At 47.1% G+C, this 27,150-nt stretch overlaps 1 protein-coding gene and 1 pseudogene across 1 annotated transcript; both read right to left on the bottom strand.

Moving 5' to 3' along the window:
* Window positions 1-8,628, bottom strand: part of LOC119357780 — a 104,510-nt pseudogene extending 95,882 nt beyond the window's left edge.
* A 1,369-nt stretch (window positions 8,629-9,997) lies between these two features.
* Window positions 9,998-11,301, bottom strand: LOC119357778 (GDSL esterase/lipase At4g10955-like). Its single transcript, XM_037624615.1, has 2 exons — window positions 11,198-11,301; window positions 9,998-11,097 (listed from the first exon to the last, which is right to left on the bottom strand). The coding sequence occupies exons 1-2, from the start codon at window positions 11,299-11,301 to the stop codon at window positions 10,071-10,073; spliced, it is 1,131 nt and encodes a 376-aa protein (XP_037480512.1). The 3' UTR covers window positions 9,998-10,070.
* Window positions 11,302-27,150: the final 15,849 nt, after the last annotated feature.

The raw sequence follows: 27,150 nt of genomic DNA, 5'->3' as shown, positions 1-27,150 counted from the left end.
ACAGATGACTTAAGCAGATATGGGTATATCTACTTAATGAAACATAAGTCTGAGACATTTGAAAAGTTTAAAGAATTTCAGAGTGAAGTTGAAAATCATCATAACAAGAAAATAAAGTTTCTACGATCTGATCGTGGAGGAGAATATTTGAGTTACGAGTTTGGTGTACATTTGAAACAATGCGGAATAGTTTCACAACTCACGCCACCCGGAACACCACAGCGTAATGGTGTGTCCGAATGTCGTAATCGTACTTTACTAGATATGGTGCGGTCTATGATGTCTCTTACTGATTTACCGCTATCGTTTTGGGGTTATGCTTTGGAGACGGCCGCATTCACGTTAAATAGGGCACCATCAAAATCCGTTGAGACGACGCCTTATGAACTATGGTTTGGCAAGAAACCAAAGTTGTCGTTTCTGAAAGTTTGGGGCTGCGATGCTTATGTGAAAAAGCTTCAACCTGATAAGCTCGAACCTAAATCGGAGAAATGTGTCTTCATAGGATATCCAAAGGAGACTATTGGATACACCTTCTATCACAGATCCGAAGGCAAGACTTTTGTTGCTAAGTTCGGAAACTTTCTAGAGAAGGAGTTTCTCTCGAAAGAAGTGAGTGGGAGGAAAGTAGAACTTGACGAGGTAACTGTACCTGCTCCCTTATTGGAAAGTAGTGCATCATAGAAAACTATTTCTATGACACCTACACCAATTAGTGAGGAAGCTAATGATAATGATCATGAAACTTCAAAACAAGATACTACTGAACCTCGTAGATCAACCAGAGTAAGATCCGCACCAGAGTGGTACGGTAATCCTGTTCTGGAAGTCATGCTACTAGATCATGATGAACCTACGAACTATGAAGAAGCGATGGTGAGCCCAGATTCCGCAAAATGGCTTGAAGCCATGAAATCTGAGATGGGATCCATGTATGAGAACAAAGTGTGGACTTTGGTTGACTTGCCCAATGATCGGCAAGCAATTGAGAATAAATGGATCTTCAAGAAGAAGACTGACGCCGACGGTAATATTACTGTCTACAAAGCTCGACTTGTCGCAAAAGGGTTTTGGCAAGTTCAAGGGATTGACTACGATGAGACCTTCTCACCCGTAGCGATGCTTAAGTCTGTCCGAATCATGTTAGCAATCGCCGCATTTTATGATTATGAAATTTGGTAGATGGATGTCAAAACTGCATTCCTGAATGGATTTCTGGAAGAAGAGTTGTATATGATGCAACCGGAAGGTTTTGTCGATCCAAAGGGAGCTAACAAAGTGTGCAAGCTCCAACGATCCATTTATGGACTGGTGCAAGCCTCTCGGAGTTGGAATAAACGCTTTGATAGTGTGATTAAAGCATTTGGTTTTATACAGACTTTTGGAGAAGCCTGTATTTACAAGAAAGTGAGTGGGAGCTCTATAGCATTTCTGATATTATATGTGGATGACATATTACTAATTGGAAATGATATAGAATTTCTGGATAGCATAAAGGGATACTTGAATAAGAGTTTTTCAATGAAAGACCTCGGTGAAGCTGCTTACATATTAGGCATAAAGATCTATAGAGATAGATCAAGACGTTTAATTGGACTTTCACAAAGCACATACCTTGACAAGATTTTGAAGAAGTTCAAAATGGATCAAGCAAAGAAAGGGTTCTTGCCTGTGTTACAAGGTGTGAAGTTGAGTCGGACTCAATGCCCGACCACTGCAGAAGATAGAGAGAAGATGAAAGAAGTTCCCTATGCTTCAGCCATAGGCTCTATCATGTATGCAATGCTGTGTACCAGACCTGATGTGTGCCTTGCTATAAGTCTAGCAGGGAGGTACCAAAGTAATCCAGGAGTGGATCACTGGACAGCGGTCAAGAACATCCTGAAGTACCTGAAAAGGACTAAGGATATGTTTCTCATATATGGAGGTGACAAAGAGCTCATCGTAAACGGTTACGTTGATGCAAGCTTTGACACTGATCCGGATGATTCTAAATCGCAAACCGGATACGTGTTTACATTAAACGGTGGAGCTGTCAGTTGGTGCAGTTCTAAACAAAGCGTCGTGGCGGGATCTACGTGTGAAGCGGAATACATAGCTGCTTCGGAAGCAGCAAATGAAGGAGTCTCGATGAAGGAGTTCATATCCGATCTAGGTGTCGTACCTAGTGCATCGGGTCCAATGAAAATCTTTTGTGACAATACTGGTGCAATTGCCTTGGCGAAGGAATCCAGATTTCACAAGAGAACCAAGCACATCAAGAGATGCTTCAATTCCATCCGGGATCTAGTCCAGGTGGGAGACATAGAGATTTGCAAGATACATACGGATCTGAATGTTGCAGACCCGTTGACTAAGCCTCTTCCACGAGCAAAACATGATCAGCACCAAGGCTCCATGGGTGTTAGAATCATTACTGTGTAATCTAGATTATTGACTCTAGTGCAAGTGGGAGACTGAAGGAAATATGCCCTAGAGGCAATAATAAAGTTATTATTTATTTCTTTATATCATGATAAAAGTTTATTATTCATGCTAGAATTGTATTAACCGGAAACATAATACATGTGTGAATACATAGACAAACAGAGTGTCACTAGTATGCCTCTACTAGACTAGCTTGTTAATCAAAGATGGTTATGTTTCCTAACCATAGACAAAGAGTTGTCATTTGATTAACAGGATCACATCATTAGTTGAATGATCTGATTGACATGACCCATTCCATTAGCTTAGCACCCGATCGTTTAGTATGTTGCTATTGCTTTCTTCATGACTTATACATGTTCCTATGACTATGAGATTATGCAACTCCCGTTTGCCAGAGGAACACTTTGTGTGCTACCAAACGTCACAACGTAACTGGGTGATTATAAAGGAGATCTACAGGTGTCTCCAAAGGTATATGTTGGGTTGGCGTATTTTGAGATTAGGATTTGTCACTCCGATTGTCAGAGAGGTATCTCTGGGCCCTCTCGGTAATGCACATCACTTAAGCCTTGCAAGCATTGCAACTAATGAGTTAGTTGCGGGATGATGTATTACAGAACGAGTAAAGAGACTTGCCGGTAATGAGATTGAACTAGGTATGGGATACCGACGATCGAATCTCGGGCAAGTAACATACCGATGACAAAGGGAACAACGTATGTCGTTATGCGGTCTGACCGATAAAAGATCTTCGTAGAATATGTAGGAGCCAATATGAGCATCCAGGTTCCGCTATTGGTTATTGACCGGAGACGTGTCTCGGTCATGTCTACATTGTTCTCGAACCCGTAGGGTCCGCACGCTTAAGGTTACGATGACAGTTATATTATGAGTTTATACATTTTGATATACCGAAGGTTGTTCGGAGTCCCGGATGTGATCACGGACATGACGAGGAGTCTCGAAATGGTCGGGACATAAAGATTGATATATTGGAAGCCTATGTTTGGATATCGGAAGTGTTCCGGGTGAAATCGGGATTTTACCGGAGTACCGGGAGGTTACCGGAACCCCCCGGGAGCTATATGGGCCCAAGTGGGCCTTAGTGGAAAAGAGAAGGGGCAGCCCTAGATGGGCCGCGCGCCCTTCCCCTCCCTTGGTCCGAATAGGACAAGGAGAGGGGGCCGGCCCCCCTCTCTCTTTCCCCCCCTCCGCGAATCCTATTCCAACTAGGATTGGGGGGAGGGGGAATCCTACTCCCAGAGGGAGTAGGACTCCTCCTGGCGCGCCTCTCCTAGGCCGGCCGCACCCCCCTTGAGCCTTTATATACGGAGGCAGGGGCACCCCAGAGAAACACAAGTTGATCCACGTGATCATATTCTTAGCCGTGTGCGGTGCCCCCTTCCACCATAGTCCTCGATAATATTGTAGCAGTGCTTAGGCGAAGCCCTACTGCAGTAGTACATCAAGATCGTCACCACGCCGTCGTGCTGACGGAACTCTTCCCCGACACTTTGCTGGATCGGAGTCCGGGGATCGCCATCGAGCTGAACGTGTGCTAGAACTCGGAGGTGCCGTAGTTTCGGTGCTTGATCGGTCGGGCCGTGAAGACGTACGACTACATCAACCAAACGCTTCCGTTGTTGATCTACATGGGTATGTAGATCATACTCTCCCCTCTTGTTGCTATGCATCACCATGATCTTGCGTGAGCGTAGGAATTTTTTTGAAATTACTACGAAACCCATCATATTTGATATACAGATTATTGATGTGTATTTTACTAGTGTTCATAGCAACCCCTCGGTATTTGATACTGGTTTAGTTGCTAAGAGTAGTAACTCGAAACGGGAGTTGCAGAATGAACATAGACTAGTTAAGGGTGAAGTGACGATGTGTGTTGGAAGTGGTTCCAAGATTGATATGATCATCATCACACAGTCCCTATGCTTTTGGGATTAGTGTTGAACGTAAATAAGTGTTATTTGGTGTTTGCGTTGAGCATGAATATGATTTGCTCATGTTTATTGCAATACGGTTATTCATTTAAGTAAGAGAATAAAATGTTGTTCTGTTTACATGAATAAAACCTTATATGGTTACACACCCAATGAAAATGGTTCGTTGGATCTCGATCGTAGTGATACACATATTCATAATATTGAAACCAAAAGATGTAAAGTTAATAATGATAGTGCAACTTATTTGTCGTAAAGGGTTATGTCGATGCAAGTTTTGACACTGATCCAGATGACTCTAAAGTCTCAATCTGGATACATATTGAAAGTGGGAGCAATTAGCTAGAGTAGCTCCATGCAGAGCATTGTTGACATAGAAATTTGCAAAATACTTACGGATCTGAATGTGGCAGACCCGTTGACTAAACTTCTCTCACAAGCAAAACATGATCACACCTTAGTAATCTTTGGGTGTTAATCACATAGCAATGTGAACTAGATTATTGACTCTAGTAAACCCTTTGGGTGTTGGTCACATGTCGATGTGAACTATGGGTGTTAATCACATGGTGATGTGAACTATTGATGTTAAATCACATGGCGATGTGAACTATGGGTGTTAATCACATGGTGATGTGAACTATTGATGTTAAATCACATGGCGATGTGAACTAGATTATTGAATCTAGTGCAAGTGGGAGACTGAAGGAAATATGCCCTAGAGGCAATAATAAAGTTATTATTTATTTCCTTATATCATGATAAATGTTTATTATTCATGCTAGAATTGTATTATCCAGAAACATAATACTTGTGTGAATACATAGACAAACTAAACGTCACTAGTGTGCCTCTACTTGACTAGCTCGTTAATCAAAGATGGTTATGTTCCTAACCATAGACATGTGTTGTCATTTGATTAACGGGATCACATCATTAGGAGAATGATGTGATTGACATGACCCATTCCATTAGCTTAGCACCCGATCGTTTAGTATGTTGCTATTGCTTTCTTCATGACTTATACATGTTCCTATGACTATGAGATTATGCAACTCCCGTTTGCCGGAGGAACACTTTGTGTGCTACCAAACGTCACAACGTAACTGGGTGATTATAAAGGAGCTCTACAGGTGTCTCCAAAGGTACATGTTGGGTTGGCGTATTTTGAGATTAGGATTTGTCACTCCGATTGTCGAAGAGGTATCTCTGGGCCCTCTCGGTAATGCACATCACATAAGCCTTGCAAGAATTGCAACTAACGAGTTAGTTGAGAGATGATGTATTACGAAACGAGTAAAGAGACTTGACGGTAATGAGATTAAACTAGGTATTGAGATACCGACGATCGAATCTCGGGCAAGTAACATACCGATGAAAAAGGGAACAAAGTATGTTGTTATGCGGTCTGACCGATAAATGATCTTTGTAGAATATGTGGGAGCCAATATGAGCATCCAGGTTCCGCTATTGGTTATTGACCGGAGACATGTCTCGGTCATGTCTACATTGTTCTCGAACCCGTAGGATCCGCACGCTTAACGTTACGATGACAGTTTCATTATGAGTTTATATATTTTGATGTACCGAAGTTTGTTTGGAGTCCCAGATGTGATCACGGACATGACGAGGAGTCTCAAAATGGTCGAGACATAAAGATTGATATATTGGACGACTATATTCGGACACCGGAAGTGTTCCGGGTGATTTTGGAGAAAACCGGAGTGCCGGAGGGTTAGCGGAACCCCCCGGGAGAAGTAATGGGCTTTATGGGCCCTGGTGGAGAGAGAGAGGGGCGGCCAGGGTGGGCCGCGTGCCCCCTCCCCCTCTGGTCCGAATTGGACTAGGAGAGGGGGGGGGGGGCGGCGCCCCCCTTTCCTTCTCCCTCTCCCCTTCCTTTCCCCCTCCTAGTAGATCAGAAGGAAAGAGGGGAGTCCTACTCCTACTAGGAGGAGGACTCCTCCTCCTTGGCGCGCCCCAAGGGCCGGCCGGCCTCCCCCCTTGCTCCTTTATATACGGGGGCAGGGGGGCACCTCTAGACACACAAGTTGATCTTCAAGATCATTCTCTTAGCCGTGTGCGGTGCCCCCCTCCACCATAGTCCTCGATAATATTGTAGTGGTGCTTAGGCGAAGCCCTGCGACAGTAGAACATCAAGATCGTCACCACGCCGTCGTGCTGACGGAACTCTTCTCTGACACTTTGCTGGATCGGAGTCTAGGGATCGTCATCGAGCTGAACGTGTGCTAGAACTCGGAGGTGCCGTAGTTTCGGTGCTTGATCGGTTGGGCCGTGAAGACGTACGACTATATCAACCGCGTTGTCATAACGCTTCCGCTGTCGGTCTACGAGGGTACATAGACTACACTCTCCCCTCTCGTTGCTATGCATCACCATGATCTTGCGTGTGCGTAGATTTTTTTTTTGAAATTACTACGTTCCCCAACACAAGGTGGTCAGCATCGACCTCCAGTACACCGTCGGTCGTCCCGGCATAGATCAGAAGGTTGCCGTCGCCCAGTTGTGTGTGCGTCATCATGTCCTCATCTACCACTACTGCATGGCCACATAGCCTTGCGACCGTTTCAACAGGTTTGTCAACAACACCGACTACAAGTTCGCCACGGTGGAAATCAAAGACGATGTAAAAGCGCTCAGTGTTACAGGCTTTGCCTGCAAGAACCTTGTCGAAATCCGTGACCACTACAGGGTCTGGGGCAGCACGAAGGACTCCTTGTTCGAACTCGCCTCGGCCATCATCTACCCCTACTACGAAAAGATGAAGCAGGATGCCCAGAGAACAAGCCCCCTATCCTGGCACAGGGCCTGGCTGCGGCAACTGGATGAACCTCACCTCAGGTTCGTGGCCAAGAGCATGTACACATGCTACGAGATGCACAGACGGATCGTTGACATGAGGAAGTGCCTTGTTATCCAAATCAACGAGCTCGGATCGAACCACAAGCAGAGCAAGCGTCACAAGAATTAGATGATGATCAGATGATCGTAATATATAGTTTACTTTATTGTTGTGTGGAAATGTCTTGTGTGTAGTAGCCACCTATGTAATTATGCATGTAATAGTTTACTTTGGTGTGTGCAAATGCCATTATTGTAGTAGCCACCTATGTAAGTGGATGTTTAATTTGGTTATGCAAGCATGTCCTTATAAGTGTGTATATATATATGTTGTTGTTCTGTATGCAACCTCATCGCATAACACACACGTCTTATTAGCAGCAACCGTCTGTGTTATTATGGGCATTCACACACATTTCTGATTACAAACCTGTTTGCCGCGTATCACACACATCTTGTTCATTTGAACCGTTTTTGTTCTCATGTCTCAACACAAACAGTTTATCCGAGTGAACCGCATTCCATATATCGCACACACCTTTGATCCATGCCGGCCGTTTTCATTGTGTTGTCTAATCACAAACAGTTCATCCGAGTGAACTGTATGCTGTACATCGCACACACCTTCATCTGTCTGCCCGTTTCTTTTGTTCCTCCTCATCGCAAACAGTTAATTGAGATGAATGGTGTGCCCTGCATCGCACACACAACTAAAATCTGAGCCGTGTTTGATGCATCCTTCATCGCAAACATTCTGCACCTTTTTTGACGTTTTTTTACATCACCGTTTGCGATTATGGCATCGCACACAGTTTCGTCGAAGAGTCTCTGATCATAGTGTCGCGTTAGCAGCATCCTACAATAGTGTATGTCTATATACATCCGTATATGATATTCCATTTGAAATCTCTAGAAAGACCTACATTTTGAAACGGAGGAAGTATATACTAGTAGAACTTTGTTATACTAGGAAGAGGTGGACGAGGTGAGCATGCTGTTGTACCCAAATAGGCATCCGTTGCCCAGAAGCCAGCAGATGAAAACGCCCAAACTCTTGCCCTGACCAAGGCAAGCATATCATATATGTTTGCAGAAAATAGATGCTTGGTGATTCAAGGGATCGATCGATTGATCAAGCACAAAATTATCTCAGAAGGAAAATGATGATCCATGATGCAAACTTCCTGAATTGTGTGCATCCTGCGATGACCATCTTCGCCGTATGCCATGCCTAGTTTGCTTTAGTGACCTAGTAGAACGAGAACAAGCAACACCAATGAGAAAAGAAAGACTTTGAGACAGCTAGCATCGAAAGCGTCATGAGAAAAAATACTGATAAGAATCCTAGCTAGCATATACACTTAGGATAATCAGACGACATAACTCTTTCTCGGTTAGAAGAATAGGACATCCATGTCAAAAGTGTTGACGTATAAATGTATTGCTTAGTCTCTTCTATCATATCGGTCTTTTGGTTGCATTGACTAGAGCATGCACTTACATGATATTAGAGCAGCTCACTTTTGGTCCACGTTTAGGCTTAAGGTAGCTACACGTGAGGGGAGTGTTGACGTATAAATGTATTGCCTAATCTATTCTATCATATCGGTATTTTGGTTGCATTAGCTAGAGGCACTTTTATAGGAAGTACTAGTCCGTGAAACCAATTGTTGCGTAGCACACATGTCATCCAATCCATAACGTTTTTTTTTGTAAGAGCATCTACAATCGAACTCCTTAAATCCCCCTACATACAGCCAGGCCAACAATCCGGTCAATAGCCGGTTACGAAATTGCTACCCAACCGTCTCTTCCAAACCGGTCGGGTTGTCTGGCGTCCCGCAAATCTAGCGTATATATGGGGCAGTTCAGACATATTCGAACGTGTCGAATCCATCCTATATGTGGGGTGGTCCACACGTACTCAGATGCGTCGGATCCAGCCCATATGTGGGACGGTCCAGACGTACTCAGATGCGTCGGATCCAGCTCATATGTGGGGCGGTCTAGACGTACTCAGATGCGTCGGATCTAGCCCATATGTGGGGCGGCCCGGACGCGTCGTATCTTTGACCAAACCTTAGTCAAAATCCACACTCTTCTTAACCGCTCCGCTTCCACTGCCTAGATAAATATTTTTCAAATTCATAATTTTACTAATTCAGAACATTTTTTAAATCCACATTTTAGAAAATCACTAACTTTTTAAAAATTTAGGAACACCTTGTAATAATTTGAGAACAATTTTTAAACTTCATGAAAAATTGTCCACATTTTTTGTATTCTAAACATTTAAAAATTAAATATTTAATAATTTCATCAGAAACAAAAGGTAAAATGAGAAATGGGAAATGAAACGAAAAGAAAAGGAAAAGAAAAAACAGAGGCCCTGCCCTGCACAGGGCCGGCCAAAAGCGGGCGGACGGTGAGCGTTTGCTCGCCTCCCATGTTGCATGCGTCACTGCCGATATGTGAAATGTGCAACTTGATATTTTTCTTCGCAACACGGCGGATGGAGCTCGTTGAGAAAAGATACTTTCAGTCAAAAAAAAAAGACAAAAGAAAAATAACAGTTTTGCTAAGTCTTAGTCGACTGAGACTTCATTATGTCTCTGTCGATACTATCTTCCTTAAATTTTGCATGAAGATTCGTATATATTTTTTTAAATTATGTTTCCTTCTTATATACCATATCACTTGACTGAGACTCGACTGAGATCTAGCCATATCCGAAAAAATAATCAGTTTTGCTAATAATGTATGACGAAGATACACTGTAGCCTGAAATTGATATAATGATATATTCGAGCATGAACTATATGGTCAAGCGAAGCTATAACGTCTGTTGCTCAGCCTGAGGTCGGCGTCCGATTTCCACCACTGCTGGAGCTCGTGTGCGGCCAACGACTGCTGGAGTAAGTTGGCGTTTCTGTCCATGCTCGAGTTCTTCCAGAGCGTCGCGGATGGCAGGAGGTGCGGCCGCTCTTTCTCCTTGCCGAGCGCGGAGAAGAGCATGTCGCGGTACGACAGCGTGGTGGCCGACTTGGCGCCACGGCAGCGCTCCTCCAGCTGCTGCCGCTGCTCGAAGTAGCCGATGAAGCCCTGGCAGATGACGTCCCTCTCGTGCACGTACAGGTTTGGCGCCCACGGGGACAGCCGCTCAAACAACCTCTCCATGCGCTTCCAATGGGGGCTGAGGACCAGCCCGAGCCCGGCCTTGACGAGGTTGCTCTTGGCGAGCAGTTCCCTCCTCACCCCCTCCGACGGGAGCATCACGTTGATCGCCGGAATGGGCGACACGTGCGGCGGGTTGAAGAGGAAGGTCGGGAGGCTGCGGCCCTGCTCCGCCATCATGGTCCGCCCCACCTCCAGCGCCAGCGACGCGCCGAGAGAGTGCCCCGCGAGCCACACGACGCCGCTGCCTTCGGAGCCGGCTTTGCCCCTGGCGATGGTCGCGAGGAGCGTGTCCACGGCCCGGTGCGCGAGCTCGGAGCGCTTGGAGTCCGAGAGCGTGTTGGCCATGATCTTGAAGTCGAGGAACAGGTCGTGTATCGCCTTGGGATGCGGCAGCATAGTCCCTCGGAAGGCCACGATGTACTGCGGAGCAGAAGGGTGGCGGCGTCCGCCCGCCACGGGGACGTTCTCATAGATGGCGCCGAAGATGAGCTTGTCGCACTTGCGCCTGAAGGATTCCTCCGTGAGCACGCCGCTGAGGCGGAAGTGGAAGCTCTCCCACCACGGCGGAGCCAGCGCCTCCGCGTGCACCCTGCACATGGTTCTGTCGTTCTCGAGGATGTAGGTGCCCTTCACGACGCAGGCGGCCACGCACCGACGATCCTCCTCATTGTTCCTGTCACACAATCAATTGTATACAGAACTACAGATCAGCTGCTGCAAGGCAAATACGCATACCTTCTTCCGCACCAATATATGCACGCACGAAAACATACCAGTCAATCATCGTTGGAGAAGAAGGGCCGGCGCCGGATCGAGACATGATGTGCGTCGGCCCAGAGACATCGAAGCGGTCCGCGAGGTCGACGTTGGAAGCCATTGATCGGTGAATGCGGGCGCCCGGTTGAGCTTGATGGGAACTTGGATCAGATGCAGTGCTGCGCTCCAGCCTCCTGTGATTTGCCACGGAAGTCTACGATCGAGGAGCGGATATATATACGTACGTGGGCTAGACTTTTTTTTCTTTGACCTGGCTGGTTAGAATTTAGAACTACCAAGTAGTTTCAGTTGGCAAATGCTAAAAGTTTTTTCTGTTAGCTGCAACTTGCAATGGTTACTAAAAATATAAGTCCACTGGGTCTAGGTGCATAGAACAACAAGTGCACTTGGTCGAAAAGAAAAGGAAGTGCCCAAGTGGTACTCTCTGAATGTAGGAGACGACACTCAAAAAAAGAAGAATGTAGGAGACCAAGTCAAAATGCCTGTTTCTATATAGCGGGCTGTTTCTCACATCAGGATGTTTAGTCGGAACCACCGATTCAATCGTTGCTGGCACCCATACAATATATCCTTTTTCAGTTCACAACAACACTATTATACCTATTAAAAATGTCTGTTGACATGTCTTTTTGTTCTAATCCACAGCTCACAGAGAGCAACATAACAGATGGTTTAGAGAGGCTAAACCATACGGGCATGGTCTCGTCAACCGGAAAACCATCTGCCGACCTCATCACCTCGGTGGACTCAGTATTCTTGACCTTCTGAAACTCAGTTCAGCCCTCCGCTTTCATTGGGCTTTGGTATGACCGGACAAGCACCTCCCACCCCTGGATCGGCACTGCCCCTCCTTGCCACAAGCGTGGCCACGATGCTTGGCTTAATGGTGCAGTCCCCACCCCAAATTCATTAGTTGTCCCAGACATTTTCTCATCGCCAGAAGAAAGCGACGATCGGTGCACTCCGAACTGTCTGCCCAATAGTTTTTTTTTTTGGAGACAATCTGCCCAACAGTTGAGTTCCAACGCTTTGGGGATGGGATGGGCCGGGTGGGAACTGTCTGACATTTTTGAGACAATGATGTAGAATATTTTGTATAAAGCAGGAACATAAATTTTACATGTTTAACATTTTATAAATACATGACTAACATTTAAAAAAAAAGTATTGGTGTCTTCTTTTTTTCATACAAATTATACTTTTTTGTATACATATGGAACATTTTATTATATATGTTTAGCATTTAAAAAATACATGATTAATAGTTTTTCATACAAGTGCGCCCAGGTCGTTGGACCTTGTCTCCGCCACTGGCCAGGGTAAGAGCATCTTCAATAGATGATGAATATTTTGATGGTCCAAACCGGTGATGGTCCAAATTTAGAGCACCAAAAAATGCTTTTTACATCTCCAAAAAAGGCTTAAATCCAACAAATGGTCCAAAACGGAGATGTAATAAAAACTCCAACAGATGGTCCAAAACCAAAATGCAAAACCGGCCGGCAGCCACGCGGCTGCTGTTCAGCCCACACATATTGCAAAATATATATCTAAAAACAACATAAAAAATTTATACATGTCCACAATATTAAATTATTACATAGTTTTTCAAATCCACGAGATGAGATGCAACACTAATACAACATAGTTTTGCACAATACAACATAGTTTTTCACAAACAAATAATGAATCTATGCGGCCCTTTCGCCATGCCATTTCCAATGCTCTTCCATTAATTTTTTTTGGAGTTGATCATGCACATCGGTGTCTCTAATCTCATTGTAGACCTTCATGAAACGTCTGATGCGCTGTTCTTTTCGCATGGGGTTAACAGGAATGCCCATCAAGTGATAGAAGTTGTAATCTAAATGTTTTCCACGCTCATTCTCAATGATCATATTATGCATAATCACGCAAGGAGTCATGATGTACCAAAGGATCTTTTGATCCCAGAATCTAGATGGTCCTGCACAATAGCAAATTGAGATTGCAAAATCCCGAAAGCCCTCTCAACATCTTTTCTAGCGGCCGCTTGTGCATTGTGAAAGACGAGTTCTTTCTTACCTTCGGGTTTTGCAACCGGCTTGACAAATGTATTCCACATTGGGTAGACCTCATCTGCAAGATAGTACCCATAGTTGTATGTGTTGCCATTTGCTTCGAAGGTCACTGGTTGTGCTTCTCCATTTGCTAACTTGGCAAACAGAGGTGACCGGTCGAGCACGTTGATGTCGTTGCAAGATCCAGGCATCCCAAAATATGCATGCCAAATCCATGTTTCATGATCGGTAACTGCCTCAAGAATGATAGTGGCATCCTTCCCACGACCCTTGAATTGTCCATGCCATGCTTTTAGGCAGTTCTTCCATTTCCAATGCATGCAATCCACAGACCCGAGCATACCTGGAAACCCTCGAGCTTTGTTCATCTCCAAAAGCCTCTGAGTGTCCTGAGCATTGGGTGCTCTCAAGTATTGTGGACCAAATACTTCTACCATAGTCATTGAAAATTGCTTGACATAGAAGATAGCAGTGCTCTCTGCCATCGCCAAGTTTTCATCAATGTAATCTGCCGGAACATCATATGCCATCATGCGCAAAGCGGCAGTGATCTTCTGTTCAATGCTATGGCCAAGAAACCAAGCACGGTTCCTTCTCTGCTCGAAGACTGGATTGTGCTACTTCACGAAATTGCTAATGTGGATGAACAAGTCTTTCGACATTCTGAAACAGCGTCGAAAGTAATTCTCCGGGAAAACAGGTGGTGATCCAAAGTAGTTGCACATCAACCGTTTGTGTGCATCAATCTATTTTCTCCGAATGAACGCACGACCATAGATGGAACCACCGTGCTTTGGCTTCTTCCCCTTGTGCATGGCCACTAGCATATCAATTTCCTCTTCTTCATGCAAATCAAATCCCTCGTCCGACGATGAATCGTCCATGAATGAGGAGTCAACCGAGCTCATCTACAGTGCAGACTACCACCGTCAAACATACTATCCAATTCCAATTTAAATCATCAAGTTTCGTTGTTTTTTTACCTTGGGGACTTCCATCGAGCACCTTGTGCGCGGGGTGGAAGAAGATGGCCGGCGGTTGGATTGGTCGCTGCTGCGGACGGCGGCGCAGAGGAGAAGGGAGCACGGTGGCGCAGAGGAGAAAGGAGCACGTCGGCTGGCGGAGCGGAGCGGAGCTATATGGGCTGCCGGACCGCCGGAGACGGCGAATCCAACCGCATCTGCTTCCTGAAACGGTGGCGCCGGGTGGCTGCGAGACGCCCTCCGGCGGGGCAGGCGACATGGGCTAGGGCAACGGCGGCGGTGGGGCGGTGGCGGCGACGGTGACTTGGGTGGTGCCGGCGGCGACTTTCGGCAGCATGTGCTCGGTCGTGGGTGGGCGGTCGCGAGGCGGAAGGGGAATGAATTGGCGGTTGGCCATTTGATGGGCGGCCGCGGTTTTACATCACTTGTATCTCGTATGTAAATTTGCATCACAAAGTTTACAATTTTACATCTTCGGGAGGCGGTCATCCAATTTTTTTTAATATGAACTGTCTGTTGAAGCAGCGTTTTTTGCTTGTGAAGATCCAAAAATTAGGTATTTTTACATATGAATCGTCTATTGGAGATGCTCTAAGACTTACAATTGACGATGGTGTTTCTCATGGAAGATGGCTCTTACTTGTGTTCTTACTTCTTTTGTAGTGTTTCTGGAAGATGGCTAGTATTTGTGTTCTTACTTCTTTTGTAGTGTTTGTGTGTGTGCGTGAGCATGCGTGTATGTGTGTGAGAGAGATATTTGATTATTATTTTCTGGGTGAATGTTCTTCCTATGTGATGATGATTAGGATAAGCAGTCTGGGCCTACTTGCTTGAAGGAACCATATCTAGCTGGACATTTTTTTAGAAACACTTGTAACTTTATTCATCATCATAACAATTATAGGTACACTGATTTGGATCTACGATGCAAGAAAATACAAACTAACTCTAATGACTAAGAATTACAATGAAATCTTTTGAAAACACCTACTTCGTCGTATCAATCTTTGCTCAAAGAAATACTCTAAAGACTTGATTTTCAAAAAATTATCATGAAATGAAAAAGATTTAAAAAAAGAAAAAAGAAAAGGAAAACAAAAATATGTAAAAAGAAACAGAAGGTCTAGAACATTCCCAAAACCGGATGTCTGATCTGCTCTACTTGGGCCGGCTCAAAACATGTCGCGAGCAGGGGTGCGCATTTGGCGCAAGAGATATTGCTCGTTACACGTGAGTTGGTAGCTTCTCTAAAATCACTAATTAAGGAGTACTCCTTCCAAAAATCACTTCCACCTTACCAGCGTGGGCCGAATCCAATGCGTCCTAACCGCCCCATATATAGGTTGGATCCGACGCGTTCGAACTGCCCTACATATGGGCTTGATCCGAAGCATTTGAGTACATCCGGACCGCCCCACATATGGGCTAGATCCGACACGTCCGAGTATGTCCGGACCGCCCCAAATATGCGCTGGATTTGCAGGATGCCAGACAACCCGGCCGGTTTAAGGGAGCCGCTTGGTGAAGGAAATATGCCCTAGAGGCAATAATAAAGTTCTTATTTATATTTCTTTATATCATGATAAATATTGTAACACTCCGAGAATCATGCTACAGTAATACCCCCTAATGATGGGCATGTCATCATGATTACTATGCATGTTGCCACTTAATAAAAATCAAAGTCAAATTCAAATTTAAATTTCAAGTCAAAATAATATTTATTTAAACGGTAAAACAATAAAATGTTCGTTGGGTTGAAAATAATCACTGTATAATTTACATTTATAAAGAAACATTATTTGAGTTGCTAAAATGACCCTAAAGTATTTAAAACAGACCTAGCAGCACCTGTTCAACACATTTAAATTCAAACTGAAAATCAAATAAATTGCGAATGCCCTCATTACTTTTTGTGCAACCCTAGAATATTTCATATCATTTTTGTGCAAAGTTTCATAACTAAAAAAATTCATTTGATCACTAAACTATTTAGAAAAACAATAGCTAAATTGGAAAATAGAAAAAACATAAAGAAATAGAAAAGAAAAGGAGAAATCCCCCTGTTCACTTAAGCCTAGTAATAACACTGTACAAGGCCCAGCCCAACTGGCCGGCCTTTTCCCCTACCTCTCGCAGGGGAGAGGCAGATCCGTGCGTGCCCGCCATCCATGGCACCAGGGCCACGTGCCGGCCATCCGCACCCTCCCTCGGCCTACTAAGGCGTCCCCCGGAAACCCTAACTCGCCCTCGTTCATTCCCCCCTCGATGCTCATCGCCCCCCCTCTCCTCTTGCTCGATTTTGAGCTCGCAGGCTCACGCGGTCACCACTGCCTCACCGTCGTTGACGCGTCCACCGGCCTCTCTGGCGTCCGAGAGCACATCCTGGAGGTTCGACGCGCTCTACCGCGTCCGTTCAGGGCATTGGAACGAGGCGGGGAGCTGCGTAGCCGACGGGGTCTTCGTCTTCTTTGTCCGGCCGTCGTCATCTCGCCATCACCACCGCCTCTCCGTTCCACCCCGACCCTCCCCGGGCGTGCCAATGGATCTGTGGTGAGCTTCTCCTCCAAATCCCCCTTTACTTCGCTTTGATTCGTCGCTGTTTGCCATCCCCGAGCACATCCGAGCTCGCGCGTACGCGTACATAAGTGCGTGCGTGCCGCCTGACATCGCCCGCTACCGCTCCGCGCCCCTGCTGTCCACCCGCGGCCCCGCGCGTTGCCTCGCCACTGCGCTGCCACTGCAGTCGGCCGCGCCCCGCGCACAGCCCGCGCGCCTGCTACCTCTCGTGCCACTTGTTAGACTGTATTTACATATAGCTTCTGTATATGTCTTGTATATTGTATCGTACACCTTGGTGTACCCCTTATATATATGAGATAGCCACACCCTTAACGGGTGTCGTGCAGTTTCCCAAAATCCTAAGTTTTACATGGTATCAACCCTAACCGATCCTATGTCTTCCGCTGCTGCTGCCGCCGCCGCCTCCGCCACCGCGATCGCGCCCAACTCCGTCGCCGCCGTCGCGCCGGCTTCTATCACGGCGCCTGCATCGCCGTTCCTCTCCTTGCGTCCCCTGGTTTCGGTCTACACCGGCCAATCTTCGATGGTAGGCGCCTCCTCGGATCAGCCACCACCGTCGTCACCGGCCGCGCCTCCGCCGACCCTGGGGGATCCTTCGTACACCGGTCCGTGGATGGGATCGGCCACCTACGCCCCCCACGGGGCTGCTCCACTCCCGCCCGCAGGCCCGTACGGGGCGGTGCCCGTCCCCGCTGGATCGGCAGCCTACGGCCCGTACGGGGCTGCTCCACTCCCGCCCGCAGGCCCCTACGGGGCGGCGCCCGTCCCTGCCGGATCGGCGGCCTATGGCCCCTACGGGGCTGCTACTTCATCAACGGGCCACTACGGGGCGCCGCCCTACGCGCCCGCCGCGGCTGCATCTCCTGCCGCTGTTGCAGCGGTGCCCTACGCGCCCGCCGCGGTTGCATCTCCTGCCGCTGTTGCAGTGGCGCCCTACGCGCCTTCACCTGTCGCCGCGAACGCTGGGTCGGACAGGGCCCCGCCGCCGCCATTGCCCTACGGCGGCTACTATCCTCCGGCCATGGCTGCATCTGGTGGATCATCTCACATGACCTACTACACGGCGCCTCCTCCTGCTGATCATGCCGTGGCCAGCACGCCGTTCTACTTCGCGCATCTGATCCCAGTGAAGCTGACGGCGGACAATTATCTGTCATGGCGTGCACAGGTGTTGCCACTTCTCCGCAGTCGCTATCTGGAGGGCTACGTCGACGGTTCCTTGCCGTGTCCTCCACCACATCACCCGGCATACCATGCGTGGGTGGCTCAGGATCAGGCCATACTTTTGGCGATCCAGTCGTTGCTCACCGAGGCGGTGTCCTCCTTGGTTCTCTTCACTGCCACGTCCCAGGAGGCGTGGTCTGCCCTTCACACTAGCTTTGCATCTCAGCAGCAGGCTCGTGCTCACATTCTTCGTACGGAGCTGGGAGAGACCAAGCTTCTTGACCTCAGCATTACCGACTACTTCGGCAAGATGACGCGTCTCGCAGACACTCTAGCCTCCATTGGTCAACCGCTTCGCAAAGAGGACTTCACCACCTTCGTCATGAACGGTCTGGATGACGACTATGATAACCTTGCTGAGAACATCAATGGCCGTGATACTCCACTTGAACCCCGTGAGCTCTACGCCCGCCTCCTTGCCACGGAACAGCGCATCAAGTCCCGCCGTACCAATCCGAGTTTCATGGCTGCCAACGCTGCCACTCGTGGAAAAGGGAAGCCCTTCAAGTCAACTGCAGCGGGCAAAACAACACCATTGACTTTGCAGGCTCCGCGGTCGCCTGCCGCAGCCCCTTTCCCCACGACCGGGGGTGGTCGTTCATGTGCCTGCTGCCCTTCTTGTGGCGTTCAGCTCCCTTGTCAACTGTGCAACATCCCAGGTCATGTTGCTTCCCGCTGTCATCGCCGCTTCAAGCAGGACTTCCTCGGCGTCGGCAACAATGGCAAAGGCAACAAGAAACAAGCTGCCTTGGCCACTCATGAGTCTGCTCGTCAAGCAGGCCACACTACATCATATCCCATTGATCCAACATGGTATATGGACATGGGCGCTACGAATCATTTGACGGGTGAGATGGGCAAACTCTCAGTTCAGGAGCCATACCGTGGTAATGATCAGGTTCACACCGCCAGTGGAGCAGGTATGCACATATCACATGTTGGTCAGGCCTCTCTTTTAACTCATAAACAGAAATCTCTCCATCTTCGTAATGTCCTTAGAGTTCCTTCTGCTACTCGTAGCCTATTGTCTGTTCCTCAGCTTACTCGTGATAACAATGTTTTCACTGAGTTTCATCCTTTTTATTTTTTTATCAAGGATCGGGCCACGAGGGACGTTCTGCTTAGAGGTCGCCTGCGCGATGGATTATATGCACTTGATCTGCCTTCTGCCCCTCGAGCACTCACTGGTGTCCGTGTGTCGCCTACTCATTGGCATGCACGGCTCGGCCATCCTGCCACTCCCATAGTTCGTAGTGTTCTTCATCGTCATAGTCTTCCCGTTGTGTCCAATAAAGATGTTGCCACAGTCTGTGATGCCTGTCAACAAGGCAAGAGTCATCAGCTTTCGTTTTCTGATTCGAGTCGTGTCGTCAAAACTCCACTTGAGCTTATTTATTCTGATGTATGGGGGCATGCCCAAACTTCTGTGAGCGGTCATAATTATTATGTCAGTTTTATTGATGCTTATAGTCGGTTCACTTGGCTTTATCTTATCAAACGTAAATCCGATGTGTTTGATGTGTTCCTGCAATTTCAAGCTCATGTTGAGCGTCTTCTTAAGCATAAGATTATTCATGTTCAGTCAGATTGGGGGGGGGGTGAATATCACAACCTCAATTCCTTTTTTAATAAGCTTGGGATTTTGCATCGCGTGTCTTGTCCTCATACACATCAGCAGAATGGCACGGCTGAACGTAAGCATCGTCACATTGTCGAAACCGGTCTCACCTTACTTGCTCATGCATCAGCACCTTTTCGTTTTTGGAGTGATGCTTTTTCTACTGCCTGTTTTCTCATAAATAGGCTTCCTACACGTCTCCTTGGGATGAAAACACCACTTGAACTATTGCTTAATGAGGTTCCAGATTATACTTTTCTCAAAGTTTTTGGTTGTGCATGCTGGCCTCATCTTCGTCCTTATAATAAGCACAAGCTCGAGTTTCGGTCCAAACTTTGTGTATTTCTTGGGTATAGCTCTCTTCACAAAGGGTACAAGTGTCTTCATATTCCATCCAACTGTGTCTACATCTCGCGTGATGTTGTGTTTGACGAGAGTGTATTCCCGTTCTCGTCTTTGTCCATAACTCCCACCCCTCCAGCCTCCTCCTTGCAATCCACCCCTCCACTGCCTGCTCAATTTGTTGATATTGCATATTCTCCTGCGTTGTTGCCTAATCATGCTGCAGGAACGGGTCGTGGAGTTCGCCTGGAGTTGCTGGAGGAGCCGGAGCCATCAACTGCACCCGACGTGGCGAATGGCCTTGTGCATGCGCCATGCATGCCTGGACTGGGCGCCTCAGCGTCGGCTCCGTCCGTGCCGGCCTCTTCTGAGGTTGGGTCGGTTCCGCCTGGGCCGGCCTTGCCCGGGTTGGTCTCCCCTGCGCCGGCCTCCCCCGAGCTGGTGATTCCATCTGGGCCGGCCTCCCCCGAGCTGGTGGTCCCATCTGGGCCGGCCTCTCCTGAGCCGGTGAGCTCGCCTGGGCTGGGCTGCCGCGCCTCGGTTGGCCTTGAGCCGACTGACTTGCCCATCCAGTCGAGTCTGTCGCCAGGGTCGGCCTCGCCTGGGTCGGCCTCGTCCTCGCCTGTCGCCGCTGCATCATCACCGGCTGCGTCGGATACTTCTTCATCGCCGGGGCCGTTGCCACTGGTTGCACCACCTGCGGCCGTTCCTCTTTGACCACATACTCGCAGTCGATCCGGTATTGTGTGTCCCAAGCAACACAAAGATGGGACGGTCGCCTGGCTTGCGGCATGTGTTTCTCATGTCAAGGAAGATCCTTCGGCTGAACCGCGTCACTTCCAGGTTGCTCTCGGGATTCCTCATTGGCGTCAAGCTATGGAGCAAGAGTATCAGGCATTGTTGACAAATGGTACTTGGCAGCTTGTTCCTCCGGTCTCTGGTGTCAATGTCATTGATTCCAAGTGGGTCTTCAAGGTTAAGAAGCATGCTGATGGTTCTATTGAACGCTATAAGGCACGGTTAGTGGCGAAAGGGTTCAAGCAAAGGTATGGTCTTGACTATGAGGATACGTTCAGTCCGGTGATCAAACCAACAACTATTCGACTTCTGTTGTCCTTGGCTGTTACTCGGGGCTGGTTTCTTCGTCAGCTGGATGTTCAGAATGCCTTTCTTCATGGTGTTCTGGATGAGGAGGTTTACATGCGTCAGCCCCCTGGTTTTGTTGATCCTGCTCGTCCTCATCATCTGTGTCGCCTGGTCAAGGCGCTCTATGGGTTGAAGCAGGCTCCTCGTGCTTGGCATGCCAGATTGGGCTCTGTTCTTCGGTCACTTGGTTTTGTTCCCTCTACTGCTGACACCTCGCTCTTCCTTCTGCATCGACCTCAGGTGACGATGTATCTTCTGGTATATGTTGATGACATCATCCTCATTAGCTCCTCGGATGCTGCTGCTGACCGTCTGATATCTTCCTTGAGTGGAGATTTTGCGGTGAAGGATTTAGGAACGTTGCATTACTTCCTTGGGCTGGAAGTTTCACGTTCTTCTGCTGGCTTGACACTCACACAGCATAAGTATTCGATGGACCTGTTGCGACGGGCAGGTATGCTTAAATGCAAACATGTCATGACTCCTATGTCTGCTACTGATCGTCTGTCTGCGTTTGATGGAGATCCTCTCACCTCTGATGACGCCACTGAGTATCGTAGTGTTGTTGGTGGCCTGCAGTACTTAACTATCACTCGGCCAGATCTCTCATATGCAGTCAATCGTGTCTGCCAATTTCTTCATGCTCCTCGGACTTCTCATTGGACAGCGGTGAAGCGGATTCTTCGTTATGTTTGCTTTACTGCCTCATATGGTTTGCTCCTTCAGCCAGCACCGTCTCCTACGCTTTCTGCTTTTTCAGATGCTGACTGGGCTGGTAATCCAGATGACAGGCGATCCACGGGGGGACATGCTGTCTTCTTTGGTCCTAACTTGATCGCCTGGGCTGCTCGCAAACAAGCTACAGTGTCCAGGAGTAGCACTGAAGCAGAATATAAAGCCGTTGCAAATGCTACAGCTGAGATCATATGGGTACAGTCCTTATTGAGAGAGTTGGGAGTTCCTCAAACTCAGCCGCCTGTCCTTTGGTGTGATAACATTGGAGCTACATATCTCTCATCTAATCCAGTGTTTCATGCTCGGACAAAGCACATAGAAGTTGACTATCATTTTGTACGGGAACGTGTTGCACAGAAGCTACTCCACATCAAGTTCATCTCCTCCAAAGATCAACTTGCTGACATTTTCACGAAGCCTCTTCCACAACCTCAGTTTGTAGGCTGCAGGCGCAATCTTAATATACTTTATACTTCAGGGCATAGTTAAGATTGAGGGAGGGTGTTAGACTGTATTTACATATAGCTTCTGTATATGTCTTGTATATTGTATCGTACACCTTGGTGTACCCCTTATATATATGAGATAGCCACACCCTTAACGGGTGTCGTGCAGTTTCCCAAAACCCTAAGTTTTACACCACTGGCCGCCTCCCGTTCTTGCTGCGCGTGGCCGCCGGCGCTGTGTCCGCATGCGTACTGCTGTTGCTGCTCTACTTTGCTAGCTTCCGCTGCTCTGCTTTGCAGCCGCGCTGCTGCTGCCGCTAGTGCAAGCTGCTGCCGCTGATGGCCGAGGCCGCCATGCACTCTCGCATGTGCGTGCCCAAGCACATTAGTAGCCGGCTTGGCCATGGCCGCTGGGACAGGGATCATGTGACATGCATCTTTGCATGTCACCGTGTGACTTGTGACCCAAATTCATATTTAAACATTGTAAAAAAATCTGAAAAAAATCATGCATGTTCTTAGCACATATTAAGATAATTTTTAAAAAATTCAGATCAAAATTCGAAACATACACCAAGAAGCAAAAAAGAGAAATTCATATGTGAATAGTATATAGAGAACCATTCGCAACTATTCATAATAAATTTCTCTTTTTTGCTTCTTGATGTATGTTTCGAATTTTAATCTGAATTTTTTAAGGATTATCTTAATATGTGCTATGAACATGCAGATTTTTTTACAATGTTTAAATATGAATTTAGGCCGCAAGTCATACGGTGACATGCAAAGGTGAATGTCACCTAATCCCTGTCCATGGCCGCTGGGGCTAGTCCCTTGTTTAGATTAGAAAATGATTAGTGGTTAGGTTAGTCTATGTATAGATGACATGTGGGCCTTCACTATTAATTAAATTAACTAATAAAACTCTATTAAATATCAGCCAATGACAGGTGGACCCCTGTCAAGTTTGACCAAGTCAAACTGCTGACTGGACTAGCCTAGTTATTGACAGGAGGGTCCCACTGGACCCCTTTGACTAGTCAAACTGACCAGTCAACTGCTGACTGTGCCATTGACCTGGCCCCACGGTCAGCCTCTGGTGCATTGCCGGGTGCACTGGACCGGGTGCACCTAGCATTTTCATGTATATTTTCGAATTATGTTTTATCCCAGGAATTTCCAGAAAAGGTTAAAACTTTGAAAAATCATAAAAATTAATTCGTAACTCGGATGAAAAAGTTTTATATATGAAAAATGATCAGAAAATATGACGAATCTGAATATGCTGTCTGTTCGTCCGCCACGCATCCCTAGTATAGCGAACTATCCCCCTCCGATTCATCTGTTCGAAAATGCGAAACACCAAGGATATTTCCCCGGATGTTTCCCCCTTCACCGGTATCTCCTCATACCGCGTTAGGGTACCCCTCGCACCGCTACTTGTCGTGTCATGCATCGTTATGTATCTGTTTGCATTGTATTCATTGTTTCTTCCTCCTCTTCTTTCCAGTAGACTACGAGGCCGACGCTGCTGCTGCTGGTGCCCCGATCGACTACGCTATTGACGACCCCTCTTTCTTGCCAGAGCAACCAGAAAATTAATAAAAAATAAACAGTAACTCGGATAAAAATACTTTGTACATGAAAGTTGCTCAGAACGACGAGACGAATCCGAATACATAGCTCGTTCGTCTGCAACACATCCCTAGAATAGCGAACACGCAAATTTACCCCTCCGGCTCAACTATCCCAAAATGCCAAACACCGGGAATACTTTCCGGATGTTTTTCCCCTTAGCCAATATCACCTATCCCTGCGTTAGATCACCCCTGACACCATGTATTGCCTTGTTATAGTTTGTGATGCTTTGTTTGCCCTGTATTTACTGTTTCTTCCCCCCTCTTCTTCTCTGGTAGACCCTGAGACCGGCGCTGATGCCATCGAGTACGACTACGTCACCGATGACCCCTCCTTGCCAGAGCAACTAGGCAAGCCCCCTCCCGATCAACCCGATATCGCCTATTCCTTCTCTCTACTGCTTGCATTAGAGTAGTGTAACATGTTACTGCTTTTGGTTAATCCTATCCTGATGCATAGCATGTCCTTGCTACTACTGTTGTTACCTTTACCCGCAATCCTAACGCTTAGTATAGGATGCTAGTTTATCATCAGTGGCCCTACATTTTTGTCCGTCTGCCATGCTATACTATCGGGCCGTGATCACTCGGGAGGTGATCATGGGTATATACTTATACATATATACATACTATACAGGTGGTGAGTAAAGTTGGGTCGGCTCGTTGAGTACCTGCAAGTGATTCTGATGTGGGGGCTGAAGGGGAAGGTGGCTCCATCCAGGTAGTGGTGGGTCTGAGTTCCCGACGGCCCCCGACTGTTACTTGGGGGCGGAGCGACAGGGCAGGTTGAGACCACCTAGGAGAGAGGTCGGCCTGGCCCTGGTCGGCGTCTGTGGTTATGTTAAAATAACACGCTTAACGAGATCTTGGTATTTGATCTGAGTCTGCTACTGGCCTATATGCACTAACCAACTACGCGGGAACAGTTATGGGCACTCGACGTCGTGGTATCAGCCAAAGTCTTCGTGACGTCAGCGACTGAGCGGCGCGCGCCGGGTTGGACCGCGTAACGCAACTTCCTTTGTAATGGAGGTTGCTAGGTCTGCTCGCCAGCCGCGTTCGCAACATGCAGGTGTCCAATGGGCGATGGGCCCAGACCCCTGCGCCATAGGATTTAGACCGGCGTGCTGACCTCTCTGTTGTGCCTAGGTAGGGCTGCGACGTGTTGATCTTTCGAGGCGGGGCATGACCCAGGAAAGTGTGTCCGGCCAAAGGGGATCGAGCGTGTTGGGAAATGTGGTGCACCCCTGCAGGGAAGTTGATCTATTCGAATAGTCGTGTCCCTCGGTAAAAGGATGACCCGGAGTTGTACCTTGACCTTATGACAACTAGAACTAGATACTTAATAAAACACACCCTTCCAAGTGCCAGATACAACCGGTGATCGCTCTCTCACAGGGCGACGAGGGGAGGATCACCGGGTAGGATTATGATATGCGATGTTACTTGGTGAACTTACCATCTACTCTCTTCTTCTGCTGCAAGATGGAGGTTACCAGAAGCATAGTCTTCGAAAGGACTAGCTATCCCCCCTTATTCCGGCATTCTGCAGTTCAGTCCACATATGCTACCCTTTTTCATTTGATACCAAGACATACATATGTAGTGTAGCTCCTTGCTTGCGAGTACTTTGGATGAGTACTCATGGTTGCTTTCTCCTCCTTTTTCCCCTTTCTATACCTGTTTGTCGTGACCAGACGATGGAGTCCAGGAGCCAGACGCCACCATCGATGATGAATACTACTACACTGAAGGTGCCTACTACTACGTGCAGGCCGCTACAACGACCAGGAGTAGTTTAGGAGGATCCCAGGCAGGAGGCATGTGCCTCTTTCGATCTGTATCCCAGTTTGTGCTAGCCTTCTTAAGGCAGACTTGTATAACTTATGTCTGTACTCAGATATTGTTGCTTCCGCTGACTCGTCTATGATCGAGCTCTTGTATTCGAGTCCTCGAGGCCCCTTGTAGCGACCAGACCTCAAACAGTCTGATCTCTGTGCTCAGGTGTCATCCCTGGATCAGTAATGCTGACACCACACAGTACTTGGAGGATCTATAACAGAGTAGCAATCACACACTTATTACCTCGAGTGTCTCAATATAGAACTTATTACAATAAATCTGGCTTAAGGCCATCTAATAACTATAACAGTGGAAGGCTTGGAAGATAAGTGAGTCCATCAACTCCAACGGCATCACTGAGTATAGAACCACGACCTAACACTCCTTAATCATCGTCTGAAAAGTCTGCAACATTAACGTTGCAGCCCGAAACGGGTCAGCACATGGAATATGCCGGCAAAGTAACACATAGAGAGTAATGGAATGAAACAGCTATACTATATGCATATTTGGCTGGTGGAAAGCTCTATGGTTACCGTTTTGCGAAAAGCCAATTTTTCCCTACTGCAAAGAAATAAATTTTATTTAACTATCATGGTAGTTGTTAAACATTGAGAATGGTTGACAGCATTCTCAATCCCAATTAAGCATCATCATTAAACAAAACCCAACAAAATTAAATTTTAGAGTAACATGTTGAGATCCACATGATAATCCAGGTACTAGATACTCAAGATGTCCATAACCAGGGACACGGCTAACCATGATTAGTTTATACACTCTGCAGAGGTTTGCGCACTTTTCCCCACAAGACTCGATCGCCTCCGTTTGGTTTCTCGCACTACACGGTGTTTGAGAAACGGATGACCGAGACATAGTCTTTCAGAAGCGCTAGCACCTTACGATGGATAGACCGTTACACCTACTTTCCCCTACATCTGCTAGTCTATCCTGTAAGAGTTCGCACGACTTAATCAACTATGCTAGAGCCCATAATAGCTTGTGGCTGCACACGGAAGTTTCTAGTATGAAAAATCTCATGATCCCTTTGGGCCTGGGTGGCGGTCCATAAAGAAAAACAGGCAATCCTGGAATACCCAGGTACCTCAATCCACCCAGATGTGTGTTTAAGTTGCCACCTTAGATAAACCATTAATTAACAAACTCACATCTGTCATGGATATCACTCACCCAATCCACGTCTACTAGCATAGCATGTCATAATAGGCAAACGTAGAAGTAACTCCCAAAGGTTTGATAATATAACAGGTAATAGGTACTACCTCAACTACTTCCCATCCCACAATTTAATTAGATCACAATCATGCAATGT

This window comes from Triticum dicoccoides, chromosome 2A (assembly GCF_002162155.2).
Source record: "Triticum dicoccoides isolate Atlit2015 ecotype Zavitan chromosome 2A, WEW_v2.0, whole genome shotgun sequence".
Taxonomy (NCBI): domain Eukaryota; kingdom Viridiplantae; phylum Streptophyta; class Magnoliopsida; order Poales; family Poaceae; genus Triticum; species Triticum dicoccoides.
Note: the sequence above shows the minus strand (reverse complement) of the source record. Positions and strands in the feature narration are given on the sequence as shown.